Source organism: Lissotriton vulgaris, chromosome 6, assembly GCF_964263255.1.
Source record: "Lissotriton vulgaris chromosome 6, aLisVul1.2, whole genome shotgun sequence".
Taxonomy (NCBI): domain Eukaryota; kingdom Metazoa; phylum Chordata; class Amphibia; order Caudata; family Salamandridae; genus Lissotriton; species Lissotriton vulgaris.
Window position 1 is genome coordinate 1,547,479,220 of NC_141694.1, and position 18,482 is coordinate 1,547,497,701.

The window sequence follows — 18,482 nt, forward strand, 5'->3', positions numbered from 1 at the left end:
ACAGAGTTGATCTAGTGGTCCATTTTGAGCTCGGAGTCCAGGATGATTCCCAGGTTGCGTGCGTGGTCTGTGGGGGTTGGCGGGTTTCCGAGGGCGGTGGGCCACCAGGTGTCGCTCCAGGCGTCGGGGTTTGGGCCCATGATGAGTACTTCTGTTTTGTTGGTGTTTAGTTGAAGGCAGCTGATTTTCATCCATTTGGCGACAGCTTCCATGCCATGGAGGAACCAGGAAGGGGGGTGGTTACACCCCCTTTCCTTTGTCCAGCTCCTCGCCAGGCCTGGGTATGGAAAGTCCCAGGACCGGTTAGGACTGGCTTATGCACGGGGACACCTTGTGTGCCCCGGGCATGTCTGATTCTATTCAGCCCTGTCCTACCCAATACACAAAACCCTGTCTGGGGTGGTGCTCGCACCTCCCAAGGCAGGAAACCCTTTGTCCAAGCCTCCCTCGCTGGAAGGACTCCCAGCAGCAGGGGGTCAGACTCGTGTCTGTGGTGGCAGCATCCATTTTGTGATGCTGAGGCTCTGGTTAACTTTAACCGGGGTTAAGGCTACACACATGTCGTGTCCCTCTAGAAGGGTGGAATGCTATCCCCGTTGACAGAACTGCCGAGGGGGTAGTATTCCAATTCGTATGACACCTTACTTGACATGTTTTGATAAAGCCAAACCAAAGATAGCATTTAACCGCGAGGATTATAATGCACTTAAGAGTATATGGTATGGCAATATCCCGGCAGCTGCAGACGGGCTCAGCTCATGCGAGAGCACCATCTCACACATTTCCAAGCACTCTGCCTCCAGGATTGATGAGGCCTTCCATAGGAGTGGCTGATAGGAACCTGTGTGTCCAGTTTAAGGTTAGATATAGGGATACTATATCTAAGTAAGAGGTGATTACACCAACTTACCCCAGCTGAGTGATCAGCCAGTTGTGTCAAATATGGAGGCCAGGCCAGGGGTGGCACAATAGATGCTGCAGCCCCTGGTAGGCCTTGGATGCACCTATGCCCTGGGTACCTAGGGTACACTGTTACAGGGGCCAATAAGGTGAACCAGTTCCAATTGTGTATGCACCTAAGGTACATGGAGTCCATTTTAAGGAGAGAGCAATTAGCCTGGGGCCCTGAATAGCAGGATCCCAGGCCAACTATGTCAAAAACCAGCTAAACACCAGGCAAAAAGTTTGGGGGTAACCATAGTCAGATATCCACCTTCCTACACCAGTCGAAAGAAGAATAACCTTCAAACTGCTCACATATGCCTGCAAAAGCCCTGCACAACTCCGGACATCGCAGCCTAGTCCTGGAACAAACTCTCCCTTCACCTCCGACGAAGCCCGACACAGCACCAATTCTGAAAGGACCTTAAGACCTGGCTCTTTGAATAACCCCAACTGAGCTGCTCACACCTCCTCCTTAAGCACCTCGAGACCCTCACGGTGAGTAGTGCGCTCTACAAAACCCTGATTGATTGATTGATAACTGTTCTGTTGGGAAGGTCAGGGCACCTAGGTGAGGTAGAGATCAACGGCCTCTGATCTCTTACTGGGTATCAGTTGGCTGCAGCTTCAGGTGATCTGTCTGGCCTTGAAAACCTTCCTGTCATCTATCAAGGAGAGGCTGGTGCATGTCCTCATCACAACACAGACTGTCATGTGGTACTACAACAAGCAGGACATAGTGGGAGTTTGAATCCTGTGCCAGAATGCCTTACATGCTTGGAGGTGTGTGGACCAGCAGAGCATATTGCTGGTAGACAACCATCTACCTACTGTCTCAGAAACAGGGGAGGGTCCTGCACTTCTACAACCTACACTTCCCTGTGTGGTGATTGAGTGGTGGAATTAAATATGTTTGATCTGCCTGCCACAGTAGTTAATGTCATCCTTGCAGCCCAACACCCTTCAGAAAAGTTCATTTATGTTGGGCTGTGGGAGAAATGTATTACCTAGTGTGAGGTGCTCGTAATACCAACCCTCTGCTGGCCAAACTTTCATATATATTATTGTTTGTTATATAGTTGATCTAAAAAGACCTGGCATTGGCAGAGTTAAAGGTTATATGTTGGCTCGTTTGTCTTTTTTTGTATTTACCTGCTCAGTCCTCTTTTTTCTCATCAACCGTTTTTTCACAGGTCTGACCAACATGTTTCCCCTGAAGTTGTTCATCATGTCACTATGGGACTTGAAGCCGAGGCACAGCTGCTCTCTGTGACTACTGATGCACAGAACAGTTTCCCTCTATTGCCATCCCCTCTGCCCACAGTGTTCATGAACTGCAGACAATCTTTGTGCAACCACCCTGCACCAATTTGTTCTTAGACAAATTGCAACTGAGGGTTTGGGCAGCCTTCTTACCTAAAGTTGTGACACCCTTTCACGTTGAGCAATAAAGTCCACCTACTAGCCATCTCTTAGATAACAGAGATAACAATCCTAACTAACTTGGCCCAGTATAGGGAGCTGGGGTTGTGTTACAGAAGGTGTTCTAGGGGCATGTTTGCCTTCTTTGTATGCCCCCCAGGCCACTTTGGTACTACTGAGGAGGACGCAGATGCTGGTGTAGTCCCTTCTATAATACAAATGGTGCTGGTGCACATGTAGCACTAGCCCTGTCTTAAGAGGGAGTGATTTCATTTGCATGGGGCGTAGTCCCGTTCAAATGAGGGGATTTCTTTACTTCTGTGGCCACGCTGTATTATGTGCGCAGGCGTAAAGTCAAAAAAGCTGTCAGGAGGCACACTGAAAGTTCCCCACAAGAAAGGTGGCCTACTGTCAGTTCACCCCCTGGTGGCAGCCCTGTGGAGAGGGAAATAAGGGTCCCATGGACCCTCTCAGTGCAGTCCCTCACCCGCCTGCAAAGGGATCTCTAATCCCTCTTTAAAGTGCAGGAGTGTTGCCACCAGCACAGTGAAATATGGAGTGGATTTATAAGCAGCTGCTCCGTATTTCATTGAATGAGCTGCCCTCAGGGCAGCATGAGTTCCCTCACATTACAAGGTCTACTCCAGGTCTGCACCATTCCCTGAAGGGAACTGTTATACCTGTCAGCCTTAGAGTGACCTTCCCACAAACATTTTACCTTCACCTCTCCTATTTTTATTGATCTTGTTTTTGCTGGCCTTAGGACTCTGCATACGTTGCCACTGCTAAACACTTCTAAAGTGCTGGTGCTCTCTCCCTAAAATGTGGTGGGATTGGCTTATACCCAGTTAGCACATTTAATTTACTTGTAAGTCCCTTGTAAAGTGGCACTGGCTGTGCCCTGGACCTGTAAATTAAATGCTACTAATGGACCTGCAGCACTGATTGTACTACCCACTTAAGTAGCCCTTTAAACACGTCTCAGGTCTGCCTTTGCAGCCTGTGTGTGCAATTTTTTTAATGTCATTTCGACCTGGCCAAGTGAACCTTTTACCAGGCTGAAACCTACCTTTTTAATACATACAAGTCACCGCTAGGGTAAGCCTTGGACATCACAGAGGAAAGGTGCAATGTATTTAAAAAGTAGAACAGGTGCTTTTTAGTATTACATGTCCTGGTAGTGAAAAGCTCTTACATTTATTTTTCACTACTGCAAGGCCTACCTGTCTCATAGCCTAACATTGGTGCTTCCATATTACATTTAATAGGCAGTAACATCCAAGTAGGAACAGATGATAAGTTCATATTTGGTGTCTTTTGAAATGTAATCAAAAATCCTCTCTTTCATGCCTGAGCCACTTAGTACATGCAGCCTGTCTCTGAGTCACATCACTGGGTGTAGCTGACAGTACGGCTTTGTGTATTCCTCCTAGAGAGCCACACACAGTGGAGGGATGACGTGTGCCTGGATGGGTCATCACTTGCATGATATAAGTGTGGAGCTAGGCGCAGCCCTACTTACACTTGAATATTCTCTGCCATGCCTCCACGAAGGGCTGCCTACCCCCTGTAGTTAGTTTGGAGCCAGGGTAGGGGAGGTAGGAAGCATGTGCACTACAAACGGAAACCTCTAGAAACTTCTCTCACTTCAAAGAAGGCACCTGGTATAAATATTGAACTTACCTCAGACACCAACTCTTCAGCACACTTCTGGACCTGTTGACTCTGACAGGAAGAAGGACTGCTGTGCTGCTCAAAGGACCTCTCCTCTCCTGGACTGCTGCTCTGAAGAACTGCTGTCCTGCTCTGCTGACTTACTGCTTGCTGCCCTCTTGCCTGGGTTAGAAGGACTGAACCTGCGTCTGGTAACCCCAGGACCCCTGAGGGACTCCAAGGGCTAGTTTACTGTCCTCCTGAATAGAGCCTCAGAAATAGAAGGCTCCAATAACATTGAACCCAGCACCTGGACTCTGCCTGGATTTTACCAGCTGTGAGCCACCCCAGTCCCGGAGCCTTGGAAGGGGGCCTGAAGGTGCTCTGCCAGCCGATCTGTGGATCCAGGAGAGAACCAATGCATGGCCTCTGCTGTGATGATTCTACCAGTACAAGGATTCCACATCAACTTCGTAGTCCGCATTGGAATTGCTTTCCAATGCATTCCATTGCATCGCAAATCTTTTGTTGACCCCAGCCTTTTACGATGATGTAGGATCTTGCATCTCAGCCTTGCAGCTCTTTAGAACTAATGCATTGCCTTGGCTGTGCAACGCCTCTTCGATTCAAGACTTCATTTCACAAGCCCTCACTGACGAGATCATCAGCAATGATGCAGGACCTCACATCGCAACTTTGCAGCTTATCTGAACTGATGCATCGTCTAGGAGTGGGATTTTGCAATGCTCTGCCACCAGGATTTAATGGTACCCTTGTTTCAATGGGCCTAACTTGAATACTGTAGCTGACCTGTGTTGCATCGCCTCTGCCGAACTTGTGACTTTGTCCCGGTCTAGCACGACCAGATATCCTTAGTTGTCATTTTGTGCTTTTTGGCACTATATTCACTCAAACCTTTAAAATTGCATGTCTCTGCTTCTAGTGATTTATTTTTTGTCATTTTGGTCTTATTTTATTCATTACAATCTATTCTGTTTTTCTAATCTACTGTGAGATCCCTTTTGTGGTGTGTTTCCATTGTATTACTGTTTGAAGTGTTGTACAGATACTTTACATATTGCCTCTAAGTTAAGCCTGATTGCTCGGTGCCAAGCTATTAGAGGGTTGAACCCAGGTTAATTACGTTTACTTGTGCCTCACCCTGACAAGGTTTGTGGTTGCTGCTTTAGTAGGGTTTCACTTCCCTCAATCAATAACCCAATTTCTTACAGGTGCATTATGGGAAAATCATACTAGCAGCTGAAAACCTCTGCATTGGAAGGTTTCCTTCTCTGAATCCAGCAACACTGCTACCTGTTTCAGAAATCAATTAAAATAGTGATGATAATAATGAACCAGAACATGAGTGTGTGAATGGGACAGGCTACCTGTGCACAGATTCTTGGTTATGCAAGACGGTAGTCTCAAACATGTAGCCCTCAGACATAACTAATAAATCTAGTGGATATATGCATAAGCCATGTGAGTGAAGTAGCCTTTTTTTTTAACTTTTTTCGCCAGTAGCCTAAAAAACGTGTACCAAAAACACAAAAAGTTTACGAAGACATCAATGAGCACTGGTCCCCAATTGTCAGTGATATTTAAATATGTTCTTTTTGTCTCTTTTTGCCATATCTATCTATCTTTCTATCTTTCTATCTATCTATCTATCTATCTATCTATCTATCTATCTATCTATCTATCTATCTATCTATCTATCTATCTATATCAATCTCTATCTGTTTGTCTCTCTGTCTATCTATCTAGCTAGCTATCTCGTTCTCTCTCTGACTATATATAGCCCCTTCGCTGAGCTCGTCAGCCAACGGGCGCCACGAGCACTACCTCGGTAGTGCTGCGCACGTCTGTTGGCTGACGCGACCCTGCCCACTCGTTCAAACTGCCGCATCGCGGCGGAATTCACGCTGCGGTTAAGCGGTTGTATGTGTGTTCAATTGGCGAAAACAGCTATCAGAGGCACTCTTTATGGTGAAAAATCACACGTTTATTGTGATGTGTAGCACATCTTGTTTCAATTTAACAGCCTTTTTTATGAAGCATAATGAAGTTTACTTTCCTGGATGATGTCATCAGTGAAATCATGAGTGATGCCAATGACCATGTCATGAGTGATGTAGTATGTAAGGTCATAAGCAGTGCATTGCGGGGGGGAGGGGTTGTAAGTTACAGTTAATTCAGGATATATATATATTATATATATATATATATATATATATATATATATATATATATATATATATATATATATGTATATATATATATAGATGTATATATATATATGTGTATTTATATATTTATATATATATATTGTTTTACATATATCCTACTGGCGGTCACCAGTATGTAGTTATAGTTGGAACCTAGTTTCCAGAGGAAAAGAGCTTTTGACTGATTATATCTTTGGTGCTATTTGATGACTGTTCACAAAATTTTCAATTGCTTTTATTAATTTCACGAAATATGTAATTACTTTTGTTTACATATTCAGTGCATTCTATTTGCAACTTGGGAACGATAAAATTAAAAGATTTATTTTATGCCTATCACCTACCTCACAGTCACGTGCTATAGTTGCAGCCTTTTAATTGGCCCGTGGAAATGTTAGCGTTGTCATGTGATCAAGCTACTCCGGTGGTGAAACGCGTTATGGCCGTCAACAAATAAACGCACAAATTTTCGCACACAGCCTGGGTTTGTGTCTGCTTGTTTCCTGCTTTTTTTTTTTTTTTTTTTGAAAACCTTTATTTATCGTAAACATAGTACACAGCGTCTGCCTACAACCCCTGCGGGCCGGCCGCTATGACAATATACAACCAAGGTACCTTGCGCTTCAATAGTCGACAAAAATAACAGCACTACGATGGACTGGCAAGGAGCCACAGGAAAAGGATAAAGAGGTTTCATTTTATAATTTTGACGATTCATCCTAAAGTCAGACTGGATAGTTGAGTGGGCGAGCCAAATAACAGGATAGCCACAAGTGAAACATCGTTATCAAAATACTGGCGCAAATCATTACCATAAGGATACACAAGTGCGAAAGTACATGTCGCCCTAGTTAGCGCCCGCCCAATCAATATATCACCACAGGAGTTGCAGTCAAGTTTGTCTACGGTATGATAGAATATGAGAGGGATCATTCTATAGCAGCAATAAAAAGGATCTGTCGACATATAGAAAGGCAATTATTACTTGGGAAAAAGCGTAACAGGATATGCGCCCTCAAACAGTAGTAGAAAAGGGAAGGAAGAGCAAGATATGTAATCATTCAGTGACTATGCAGTAAAATCGATTTCGTGGTCATAGAAACAATAAACCAAGTGATAAAGACATAGACGCAAAGCGCAAAAATCGTCCCGGGAAGAACCAACCCCAACCCCTCGTCTGACCCAAGATATATAAGAAGGAAAAAGAGAAAGAAGAGAAAGAACAAGAAGAAAAGGCCATAGGAACAAAAAAAAAAGGGAAAGAAAAATTGAGCCCCAACCCCCCCACCCTGCACGTTGAAGAGGCTACGGCCCTCCCCCCCTTACTAACGTGCCTGTCGCCCCAAGAATACCCACATAAGGGAAAAGACGGGGGAGATTCAACACAACCAAACTCCTGCCCCAACCCACTCGCACAAAGCAGCTCAGACTCGATCACATACAGACCCGCAGGTCAACAAGCAATGGCGGCGTCGTAGTATAGTTCAGCAAAGCGTCCACATCAAAATGGGCAACCGGGTATCCGTCCTACGATATCTAGAGGAAGAGTTCACCCCTGACCCATTCTGACCCTTCCATCCAAGCGTGGCCACTGAAAGATAGTAGTGCAATACTTCAAAAGATCAGGGTGGAAAGGCAAGCAAGGCAAAACCAGCCGCACGGGTGATCCCGCCATCCAGAGGGTGAAAAACCAAACTTTCCAAACGTATAAGAACATCAACAAAGTACCAGGCCACCTCACCAAGTCGCAATTCAATAAGGGCAGACCAGAGTCGATGGTCACAGGAGCAATTCCGTGGAAGCGATCCCCCTGCAACATAGGTTCAGGTCCCAAAGTCCCCAACAGGACCACCCGTGGACGGATAGCCGCCACACCCATCTCCCGCATAACAAAGTCTGTGGCCCAAATCTTCGTCGGATCAGTGGGGCTCTCATCCATCAGCGGAGCTATAATGGCGTCCAGCCGTCTATCGAGGTCTTCGGCTCCCCTTACCCAAGCAACACGGAGGGAGTCCAATGCAATGAGGATGTGTCGAGCCGAGGGCTCCATCTTGCGAGGCCAGTCCAAGCGCATAACCCCACAAAGTAGCGTCATCATAGACCTCGAGCAGCCCACGGGAGACGCTGGCGATAGTAGCGCTTCATGGTACGGGGTCGTGATGCTCAGGATAGCCAATGCAGGATTACCGATCCCCGTACCAATGGGATCCGGGACACACAATGCGTAGGGCTTGCTTCAACAAACAAGTTACACAAAGAAAGGTCTGCTTCAAAATGGCGTCCCATCCCCGAGCAGCCAAGCTGTACAAGCAGCTTCGAGAACAAAGGGACGACCTCACAAGCCGATATAGTGGACTCCTTAATGTGTGCGTCTGCTTCTGGTGTTGCGCTCGGTCTCCGCGCTCATCCGTTCAGCTCCAATGCCATCAGCAGCATGTCGGGCCCCTGGACGTCCCGGCCTGCACAGCCGCGGTCTCCGGTGTCCTCTACAGCCGGCATCCGCATCCGGCCCCTCGGTCCGCTGCCCGACTCCGTCACGGCTCAAGCGGCAGAAATCAGAGAAGGGGGATGCCAATATCGTCAAGCCCCAAAGTTTCGGCCAGTTACTTCCCGGACCTTCCGACGCCGCGGAAGATTAGCGCCAAGCTGGAGCAAGTGGGGGAAGGCAGGATAATTCCAGGATTAATGCCGCGGCGAGCGGAGCTCGCAGCCTAAGCGGCCATCTCGCTTCGCGCTCGGCCACGCCCCCCTGCTTGTTTCCTGCTTATTGGAGTTCCACGTGGGAAGCGGTCTTTCTGAGCAGTTATCTGGATATATATATATATATATATATATATATATATATATATATATATATATATATATATATATATATATATATGTATGTATATATATATATATGTGTGTGTGTGTGTGTGTGTGTGTGTGTATTTATATATTTATATATATAATATATATTTTTTTTATATATATCCTACTGGCGGTCACCAGTATGTAGTTATAGTTGGAACCTAGTTTCCAGAGGAAAAGAGCTTTTGACTTGATTATATCTTTGGTGCTGTTTGATGACTGTTCACAAAATTTTCCAACCTAAGTGTCAAAGTCAGTTCCGTTGTGCATTGGATGTTTTAGGGTGATCCGTTAAATAGGGGCCTAAAAAAAGGGAGTTAAAAATAAGTGCATTTTCCCATTGTAATTGCCATAGGAACGCGTTGTTTAAACTACAGTCCGAACTGCTATATGGAATTACACGAAATTTGGCAGAAAGGTAGATGTTTTTAAGCAGATTGTGCTTCTAGTTAATTGGTGTAAATCCATTCAGCCATTTTTGAGAAATTTAAGTTGAAAAAGACTGTGATATCTCTGGCCGCTGATAATTTGTGACGATTTCACGATAAATAGCAAATGAGTGTGCCAACAGAAATGCTCTGATTGGCTGGACGCAACCTGAGCAGAAAGTAGCGCCTGCCATTTTATTGATACGTACTGGTTCCAAGGCTGAAAACTTGTGCAAAAAGTTATATAAGGGGTCAGGGTGGAGGTACTCTGACCCCATGTTTGTGAAATAGGGATGTTAGTGGCACAAATTATGTGTGCAAAATGTAGTTTTTTAATCATGCGTGATAATCGTGACGATGATGCGATCGCCAATGCGGGCTCCATGTACCATTGCGGGCACATCACGAATATCACAGTGACATCGTGAATATTGGTAAAAATATTTTAAATATATATGTACACACTCTCCAGTAACTGTGAATCATGCACGCACTCAAACTCACTCAGAAACTTATACACCCATTCACAGACCCACTCACACACTTATACATCCAGTCACATACCCACTCAGATACTCATGCACTGACTCACATTCCCATTCAGGTACTCATGCACCCACTTTCAGACTCACTCGGAGAGTGACGCACCCATGTACAGATCCAATCAGAGATTCACACACTTACTTAGAGACCCCCTCATAGACTAATGTGCACAGTCTCATACCCACTTAGAGATTCTTACACCCACTCACAAACCCACCTGGACACTCTTGTACCCACTCACATACTCATGCACCTACTTAAGACTCATTTGGAGAGTCATGCACCCATATACAGACCCACTCAGAGACTCACACCCCCACTTACAGACCTACTCAAGTGTGTACTAAGCATGGGCGAATTTTGTGAATTGGCAATTCGCAAATTTGCGGATTTGCGAATTGGCAATCCGCAAAATTCGCGCAAATTTGCGGATTTTTTCCTTTTTTGCGTGTTCGCGTTGCGTGTTCGCGGGTGTTCGCGAGGCGCTTTGCAATTTCGCGGGGGTTTTTTTTGCCTGCTTAATCACTGCCACCCTCTTGTTTTTTATGCCCATCTGCCCTCTGTACCACTTGTTTCTGTGCCCTTCTGCCCTCTGCCCCACTCATTTTTTGTCCCCTTCTGCCCTCTGTCCCACTTTTGTGCCCTTCTGCCCTCAGCCCCACTTAGTATGGCGCCGGCAAGCTGCCAGCGCCATTCTAAAATAGCTAGAAATAGCTTCAACAGGAAGCACTAATAGATAAAGTAAAGCAGGTGCTCCAGTTGAAGGTCAAATTAAGTTACACAATCATTAATCACCCCAAGTTTGGGGGTGATTAATGATAGTGTAACTGAATTTGAGCAGCACCTGCTTTACTTTATCTATTAGAGCTTCCTGTTGAAGCTTACTTTTGTAACTATTTTAGAATGGCTCTGGCAGCTTGCTGGCGCCATTCTAAAAGAGTTACAAAAGTCGGCTTGAACTTTTGACCCAATCCCCGTTCGCGGATTTTGCGGGAAATTCGCGAATCTCGCGGATTGCGAATTTACCGAAAATCCGCGAAAAACGCGAGCGGAACGGATTTTCCGCCCATGCTTAGTGTGTACTCACTGGCCCACTGATACACACACACAAACACTCACAGACCCACTGATACACCCATTCACAGATTCACTCATCCACTCATACACCCACTCACAGACTCACTAAGATATACATGCAGCCACTCACTCACTCAAAGACTCACACATCTACTTACAGATCCACCCAGACACTTACCCTCCCAGTCACGGACCCACTCAGGGACTCATGCATGTACCCATTCACTCACCCACTCAGAGACTTATGCTGTCACTCACAGACCCACTCTGACACTCATACACCCACTCAGAAGCCCTACTGAGGCTCAGCCGGGAGAGACCCACGATGTTTCAGGCTCTAATTGTACTTTTTTGCACAATCCCTACGCTGCTCCTTTTTAAAATTCTTTTAATCTCTGTATTGTAACCGCGTATTTTTTACATTTCCTTCTCTCAGCTGAAAGTCCACCGCAGGGTGTTTCACAGGACTTCCGACACTGAGGCAGCCATCTGGGAGGTAGTAGGTCAGCGGGCTAGGTCTCATTCCCCTGACATTATTTAAGCACACGCTGGCGCAAGCGCGCACTGAGAAGTCCTCCAGAAGCTCAGCTGGGAGAGACCCACGATGTTTCAGGCTCTAATTGTACTATTTTGCACAATCCATACGCTGCTCCTTTTTAAAAATTCTGTTAATCCTGTATTGTAACTGCGTATTTTGCACATTTCCTTCTCTTAGCTAGAAGTCCACCGCAGGGTGTTTCGTGGGACTTCTGACACTGAGGCAGCCATCTTGGAGGTAGTAGGTCAGCGGCTAGGTCTCAGTCCCCTGACACTATTTAAGCACACACTGCCACGAGCCTGCACTGAGAAATCCTCCCGAGGCTCAGCCGGGAGAGACCTACGTTGTTTCAGACTCTAAATGTACTATTTTGCACAATTCATACACTGCTCCTTTTTAACATTCTTTTGATCTCTGTATTGTAACTGTGTATTTTGCACATTTCCTGCTCTCAGCTAGAAGTCTACCGCAGGGTGTTTCGTGGGACTTCCGACACTGAGGCAGCCATCTTGGGGTTAGTAGGTAAGCGGGCTAGGTCTCATGCCCCTGACACTATTTAGGCACACGCTGGCGCGAGCGCGCACAGCAGGCGCAATGCCGGCCCGTCCGCGTTTGAAACACACTCAGCACCAGCCCCCTTGCACCAAATCTTCCAGGTATGAACAAAAGAATCCAATACTCTGGGGTAGGGTTTGAAAAAGCTTAATTTAATCACCACTAATCATATCTGTAACATTTTTCATCTTGATGTTGCACGACCTCGCGGCCACTCTAACTGTTCTAGATGCAATTCCAACATACCAAAGTTTGTCGTCCAGCCTATAGTAGACAGAAGACTCAATCAATCCTCTATTAGGAAGGACGCCTCCACCCTCCCATGGAAATTTTCTCTTTTTAATGCTAGGTCTTTAGTTAAACATAGCCTAGAAATCGCCTCCCTTGTAGTGTAGTTCCTATATTCCCAATAGGCTCTGTGTATTGGAATAATATATACTGTAATTTAGACTTAGGACTGAGGTCGACTAGGTCTCTACAGAATATATTAAACTTAATAGTGAGTGCCAGCTAGCTCGGAGGTCACTAGAAACTTTCTCGAATAAACAAGAAGGGACTAGTTTTTGACAACCGCATAAACATGGCAACTTTGTTTCCCAAGAATAAGAAATCAAATCTCTAGAGTCGCGGAAACAATAGATAACTAATTTGCTCCGTCAATCGTGCATGCTTCGTTTCAACAGAGATGCAGAGAAATAGAGAGACGGGCATTTTCAATAAAAGTATTTATTGAACAGTCTTCTTTCTCAAGCATTGGAAATGAACTGCTACAATCGTAATACTGGTTATAAAGTACAAGGCATATAATACACACAGGATTATAAAGTAGTACTGTAAAAGCATGTTATGGTTTCTAAGCCATAAAGTGCATAAAATGTATAAAATACATAAAGTAATAAATAATGACTAAAAGTATGCAACTGGTGCTTCTAAAATACACCTACCCCGGTGTACCTAACCTAAGTCTAGTACAAGGGAAGAAGTAAGTGATGAGTAGCCTAAGTTTAGTAGTTCTCTGCCAGGAATCTATTCCAAGAATTCTCTAAGAGGTCTAATCAGCTCCGTACCTTGGTTTTAGAATGAAGGAGGTCTTGTATCTCTCTCTCAGGACTCGATTTCCCAGATACCCGCAGGGTAAGCCGGAAACACTGGAGCTGGATTTCTCGGCAAGAGAAACGACAGCGTCTCTCTGAGTGCGTCAGTTGGAGGGTCTGCTTCCTTCGGCACTTGCTGCTGCAGGGCGTTGTGGCAAGTAGATAGTCGATCTGCTCCAAACCACTGTGTGTTTGTCTGAGCAAACCTAGGCATATTTATACTTTGAAGGTGCCAAGTTTGACGCATGTTTGAACTTAATAACGTCACTCAAAAGCTAAATTCTTGGAAAACGCCAGGAGTTCTTAGAAAACCTAATATTCAAGCAGGGGGAAGTCCCTAGCTGCTGAAGGCAGGTTTTTCCAAGAAATTGTTGTTGATTCTCAGAACTTAGTGGAAGTAGCCATGCCTTTTTTGGTCTGTATGGCTTAGGCCAAATCTGGTAGTGATTTCTATGTCTATATAAGGATATGATAAAGTATACCTATATAAGGGCATGAATCGGGAAAATTACACTAGGGTCCTAGATTCATTTACAACACCCTCATTAGTGATGAGAAAATACATGCAGCTTTTATTACCGAGTCTTGGACGGACATGGCGTCTGGACCCGATCTCGTAAAGACCATACCCTGGACTATTTTTGTTCTACACTCAACAGACAACTGAGACGGAACTCCTGAAGTCCACAGAAGAAATCAGGACCATTCTGGATCAAGGGGGAAAGGCTGTATTGATCATGTTAGACCTGTCTGCAGCTTTCGACACAGTGCATCACGTTCTGTTGATGGACCGATTGGACGAGTTAGGGATTAAGGACACTGCGTGGAATCTTCTTAAATCGTTTCTCGCTGACAGAAGTCAAACGGTGACCTCGGATGAATTTGAAGCCAGACCTTTCTCCCTGCCCTGTGGGGTGCCGCTGGGTTTATCGCTGAGCCCAACATTGTTCAATGTTTACGTGTCGTCACTAGCTCCCCTGATTCAGACCTTTGGGTTCACCCTGACGTCTTACGCTGATGACACCCAAATTATGGTGACATTATTACCAGGGGACATACACGAAACGGTGTCAAGGTTGCAGGAATGTATGAAAGCTGTGGGGGTTTGGATGGCCCAGAATTGCTTGAATCTTAACTCCTCTAAAACGGTGGTTGTGATTTTTGGAAACAACCCTACATTCTGGACTCCTAATTGCTGGCCGGAGGAGATGGGATCTCTACCCACGCCAATCAAGAAGGTCAAGAACCTAGGAGTCTTGATTGACGATAAACTGAGTTTTAGGGACCAGGTTAAACACGTTGCCTCCTCTACTTCGTACATCCTCAAATCCTGCAAAAAAATAATGCCTCTTCTGCCGACGGATGCACAACAAACTGTTGTCACGCCCCTTATAATGTCTAGATTAGACTACTTCAATAGTCTGTATATCATGATCCACAAAGGGTCGATGAATAAACTACAGATGTTGCAGAACGCTGCAGACAGTCTACTAACAGCCACACCAAAGCACAAGTCTATCTCAGCTAAAAAAAAAAAAACTTCACTAGCTCACAGTAAACGGACTCAATTTAAGTCCCTATGTCTGGTATTTAAAGCCCTCCATTTTATTTATTTATTTTGAAAGTTTTATAGAACGCGAACCAGATCCTTGCGGATATCAGAGCATTTTACAAGCAGTGAAAATTTATACAAAAGCAGTACACAATAGTATTATATATCAAGCAGTATGAGATATAAAAACATAATGCAGCAGTACACAGTACAGAAATACAGATATGTGTGGATAAAGTGTGCATAAATAAAACAGCCCAGAGAGGTAGATCAAAAGTTGAATCCTAAGATGCGCTAAGTCTTGTCTCTGATATAGAGAAAGGTGCGGGCCGAGAGAGACAACGTGCAATGTAGATTGTCTGTTTGCATCTATATAGGTCGTGAATGTCAGAGAAGCTCATGTGAATTTTTCCATGAGGATCGCCTTTACTTCCTTTTTGAACAGTGCAGTAGATGTGGTAAGTCTGGTTTCTGGGGGTAGTGCGTTCCAAATCCTAGGAGCCATCCCTGAGAAGGAGCGTTTGTAGGTTTTCGCCTTAAAAAATCTGTGTGGCTTCAGTAATAGGCTTTCTGCACTTCTTGTGGATCTCTTGCCTCCCGAGATAGACAGTTTCTGAGAGAGATAGCTGGGTGCTTTATGGTGAATGGCTTTGTGGGTTAAGCATGCTATTTTTAGGTGAATTCTGGCTTCCCATGGTAGCCAGTTCAATGCTTTCAGGTCGGGGGAGATGTGGGACCTTTTTTTTGAGCCCTTGATGAGCCTGGCTGCAGCGTTGATGGTGGCTCTTAGAGGTGCTGTTGTAGCTTTGGGGTTACCGCAAAGAGACACACTTCCGTATTCGATCCTGGGGATAACTAGAGCTTGAACTGCCGTTTTGAGGTCGTTTTTTGGAAGAAGGGTTTAAGTTTCCTTAGAGTATTAATCTGGAAATTTGCACTTTTTGTTGCATTGGCAATGTGTTTATGCATTTTGAGGTTGCCATCAAGGGTAATACCCAGAGATTTAGCTGAGTCAATGATTGTCGGTTGCACGTTGAATGCCGTGAGGTGTTTGAACCAGTCCTGGAGGAGGGGGATTTTGGAGGGTGGAGCAATGAGTAGGAATTCAGTTTTGAGTGCGTTAAGTTTGAGGTGGTTCTCAGTTAGCCATGTTTGGGTGCTCAACAGTGTTTGGTTGAGTAGTATGACATCATCAGGAGTGTGAATCTTCAGATAGAGTTGTGTATCGTCTGCATACATGTGAAATTGGACGTTGGATGCTTGCAACAAGACAGTAAAAGGTTCCATGAATAGATTGAACAGTGTGGGAGATAGAGCGGACCCTTGTGGGACTTCAAGAGTTACTGGAACTGGTTTGGAGAGGGAGTTATTGACCTTTAATTTTTGGGTCCGGTTTTGAAAAAAAGGAGGTAAACCAATTGAGCACTGACCCTGATAGACCCATTCTGAGGTTCAGTAGATCGGTCAGGTTCTCATGTTTGACCGTATCAAAGGCAGAGGAGAGATCTAGCAGGATGAGTAGGCTTGGCCCATTCTGGTCGAGTATTTGTAGCGCATCATCGATAATGTGAGTCATGGCTGTTTTGGTGCTATGCCCTGCTCTAAAGCCAGATTGGTGATTGTCAAGGAGGTTGAAGAGGTCAATATGTTTTGTCAATTGTTGGAGGACGCATTTTTCCAAGAGTTTGGCTAGGGTAGGGCTGTTCGAAATAGGTCGATACTTGTTAAGATCCATCGGGTCAGCTGTGGTTTTTTTTAGGATGGGTGTGACTTGTCCTGTTTTGAGGATGTCAGGGATGCACCCTTGCTGTAGAGAGCTGTTGATGATCTTGGTCCAGAGCGGCAGGATCAGGGGGGTTAGATCTTTAACTGTGTTAGCAGGGAGAGGATCGATGGTATGATTGGCTGGCTTGAGGGTGCTCAGAATCTTGCCTACAGCTTCTTCCGTGTATGGGTCGAAGGAAGACCACGCTGCATCATTTTTTAGTTGAAGTTTTGAGGTTGTTTGTTGAAGCGGAGTTGGAGATGGAGATGAGGGAGGTATTGTTATAGGAGGGTAAGACTGTAGGACTGTGAGGTCGTTGAGGAGATCCCTCTTGATGTTTTGTGTTTTGGTGTTAAAGAAAGCCAAGAATTCTTCACAGGTGGGTTGGGTGCCTGAGGTATCTTGTAGTTGTTTAGGTGTGTCTCTAGATTGTGATTTGATTAAATCAAACAATTTTTTGGGTCTATTTCTTGCCTGATCTAGTTGGTGAGAGAAAAATGTGGCTTTAGTGCGTTTGATCTTTCTGTAATAGTCTTTTCTCTTCCTTCTTAGAGCTTTCAGGTGTTTGGCAGAAGGGACTGATCTCCAGAGACGTTCTGAGGTTCTAAGAGAGCGTCTGTCATCGTTCAGCAGGTCATTGAACCAGGGTTTAGAGTTTTTAGAAGGTAGTCTCTTTAGTTGTAGAGGAGCGGCTTCATTGATAACCGTAGTCATTGTTTTAAGATAATGATTGGTGAGGTCATTTACGGAGGAGAGGTCCTCCGTAGGCAGGAGTAGTTTATGTGAGTGAATGGGCAAAGTGTTGGGCTTGAGTTTTTTTAAGTCTCTTTTCCAAATTTTTGGTTTAGCAGATTGGGCTGCTATAAGTTTCACTGTTTCCCTGATGAAGAAAGTAATGATGTAGTGGTCAGACCAATCACAGAGGAGGATTGAGTCAAGCTGGATGGAATTGTTTTTGGAAATTATTAAGTCCAGGATTGCGCCTTTTTTGTGAGTGGGGCTGTTGCAGAATTGGGCGAGGTCAAGCGTGTCGATGAAGTTTTTGAGGCTGTTGACCGTTGGATCATCATTATCATTCCAATGGAGGTTGAAATCGCCTAGAAATATTTGGGTGTTTTGACGTCCGATGGTTGTTGTGATCATTTCCATGAGGTGTTCAATGAAAGTCAGGTTATCACGCGGCGGATGATATATGGTGTGAAGAGAGCAAACTGGCGTACCATTACTGGTGATGTCGATGCACATGTATTCACAAGAGGAGAAGGTGGGGGGAAATAGCTCTAATTACTGATAGGTTGCTCCTATGTATGCAAGCTATTTCTCCCCCGACTTTTACACTTCTGTCAAGTCTGATGATGTCATAGTTAGGTGGTATCAAAATGTCCAGAAGGGGAGAGGAGGATTCAGTAAGCCATGTCTCTGTTAGCCCAATCAAATCAAGCTTGTGAGAGATGATGAGGTCGGCGACATCTACTGCGTGTCTAGCGGCCGATCTACAATTCAGGAGGGCGCATTTGAGAAGGGGTGTCGTGAGAGAAGGGGTGGGATCGGGTGTGAGTGTTATTCTTCTAAGGTTATTATCACTGATTCCTCTATTGTTGTGAGTGGCGGGTCTTTGTGGATTGGAGGTGATAGCCCTAATTGTGTGTGTCGTGTCACTAGGGTAGATGAGAGGGGGATTATAGGAGAGTAAGAGGGAGCAAATATCTTTCTCCGAGAATGGGTTAGTGCATCGAATAGGCGGGAAGGGAGTTCCATGAGAGGCGATGGTGCTTGTGACTATGTGAGATTTGCATAGAGGGGTAGCTAGATCTAGCAGTGTACGTCGATCTGAC

General features: G+C 45.1%; 1 protein-coding gene across 1 annotated transcript in view; it reads left to right on the top strand.

Annotated features, from left to right (window-relative positions):
* Positions 1-18,482, top strand: part of LOC147709124 (uncharacterized) — a 3,078,084-nt gene that overhangs the window by 687,040 nt on the left and 2,372,562 nt on the right. The window contains exon 13 of the mRNA XM_086927727.1: positions 17,139-17,159. Within this exon, the coding sequence (XP_086783853.1) occupies positions 17,139-17,159 (21 nt within the window). The remainder of the gene's footprint in view (positions 1-17,138; positions 17,160-18,482) is intronic.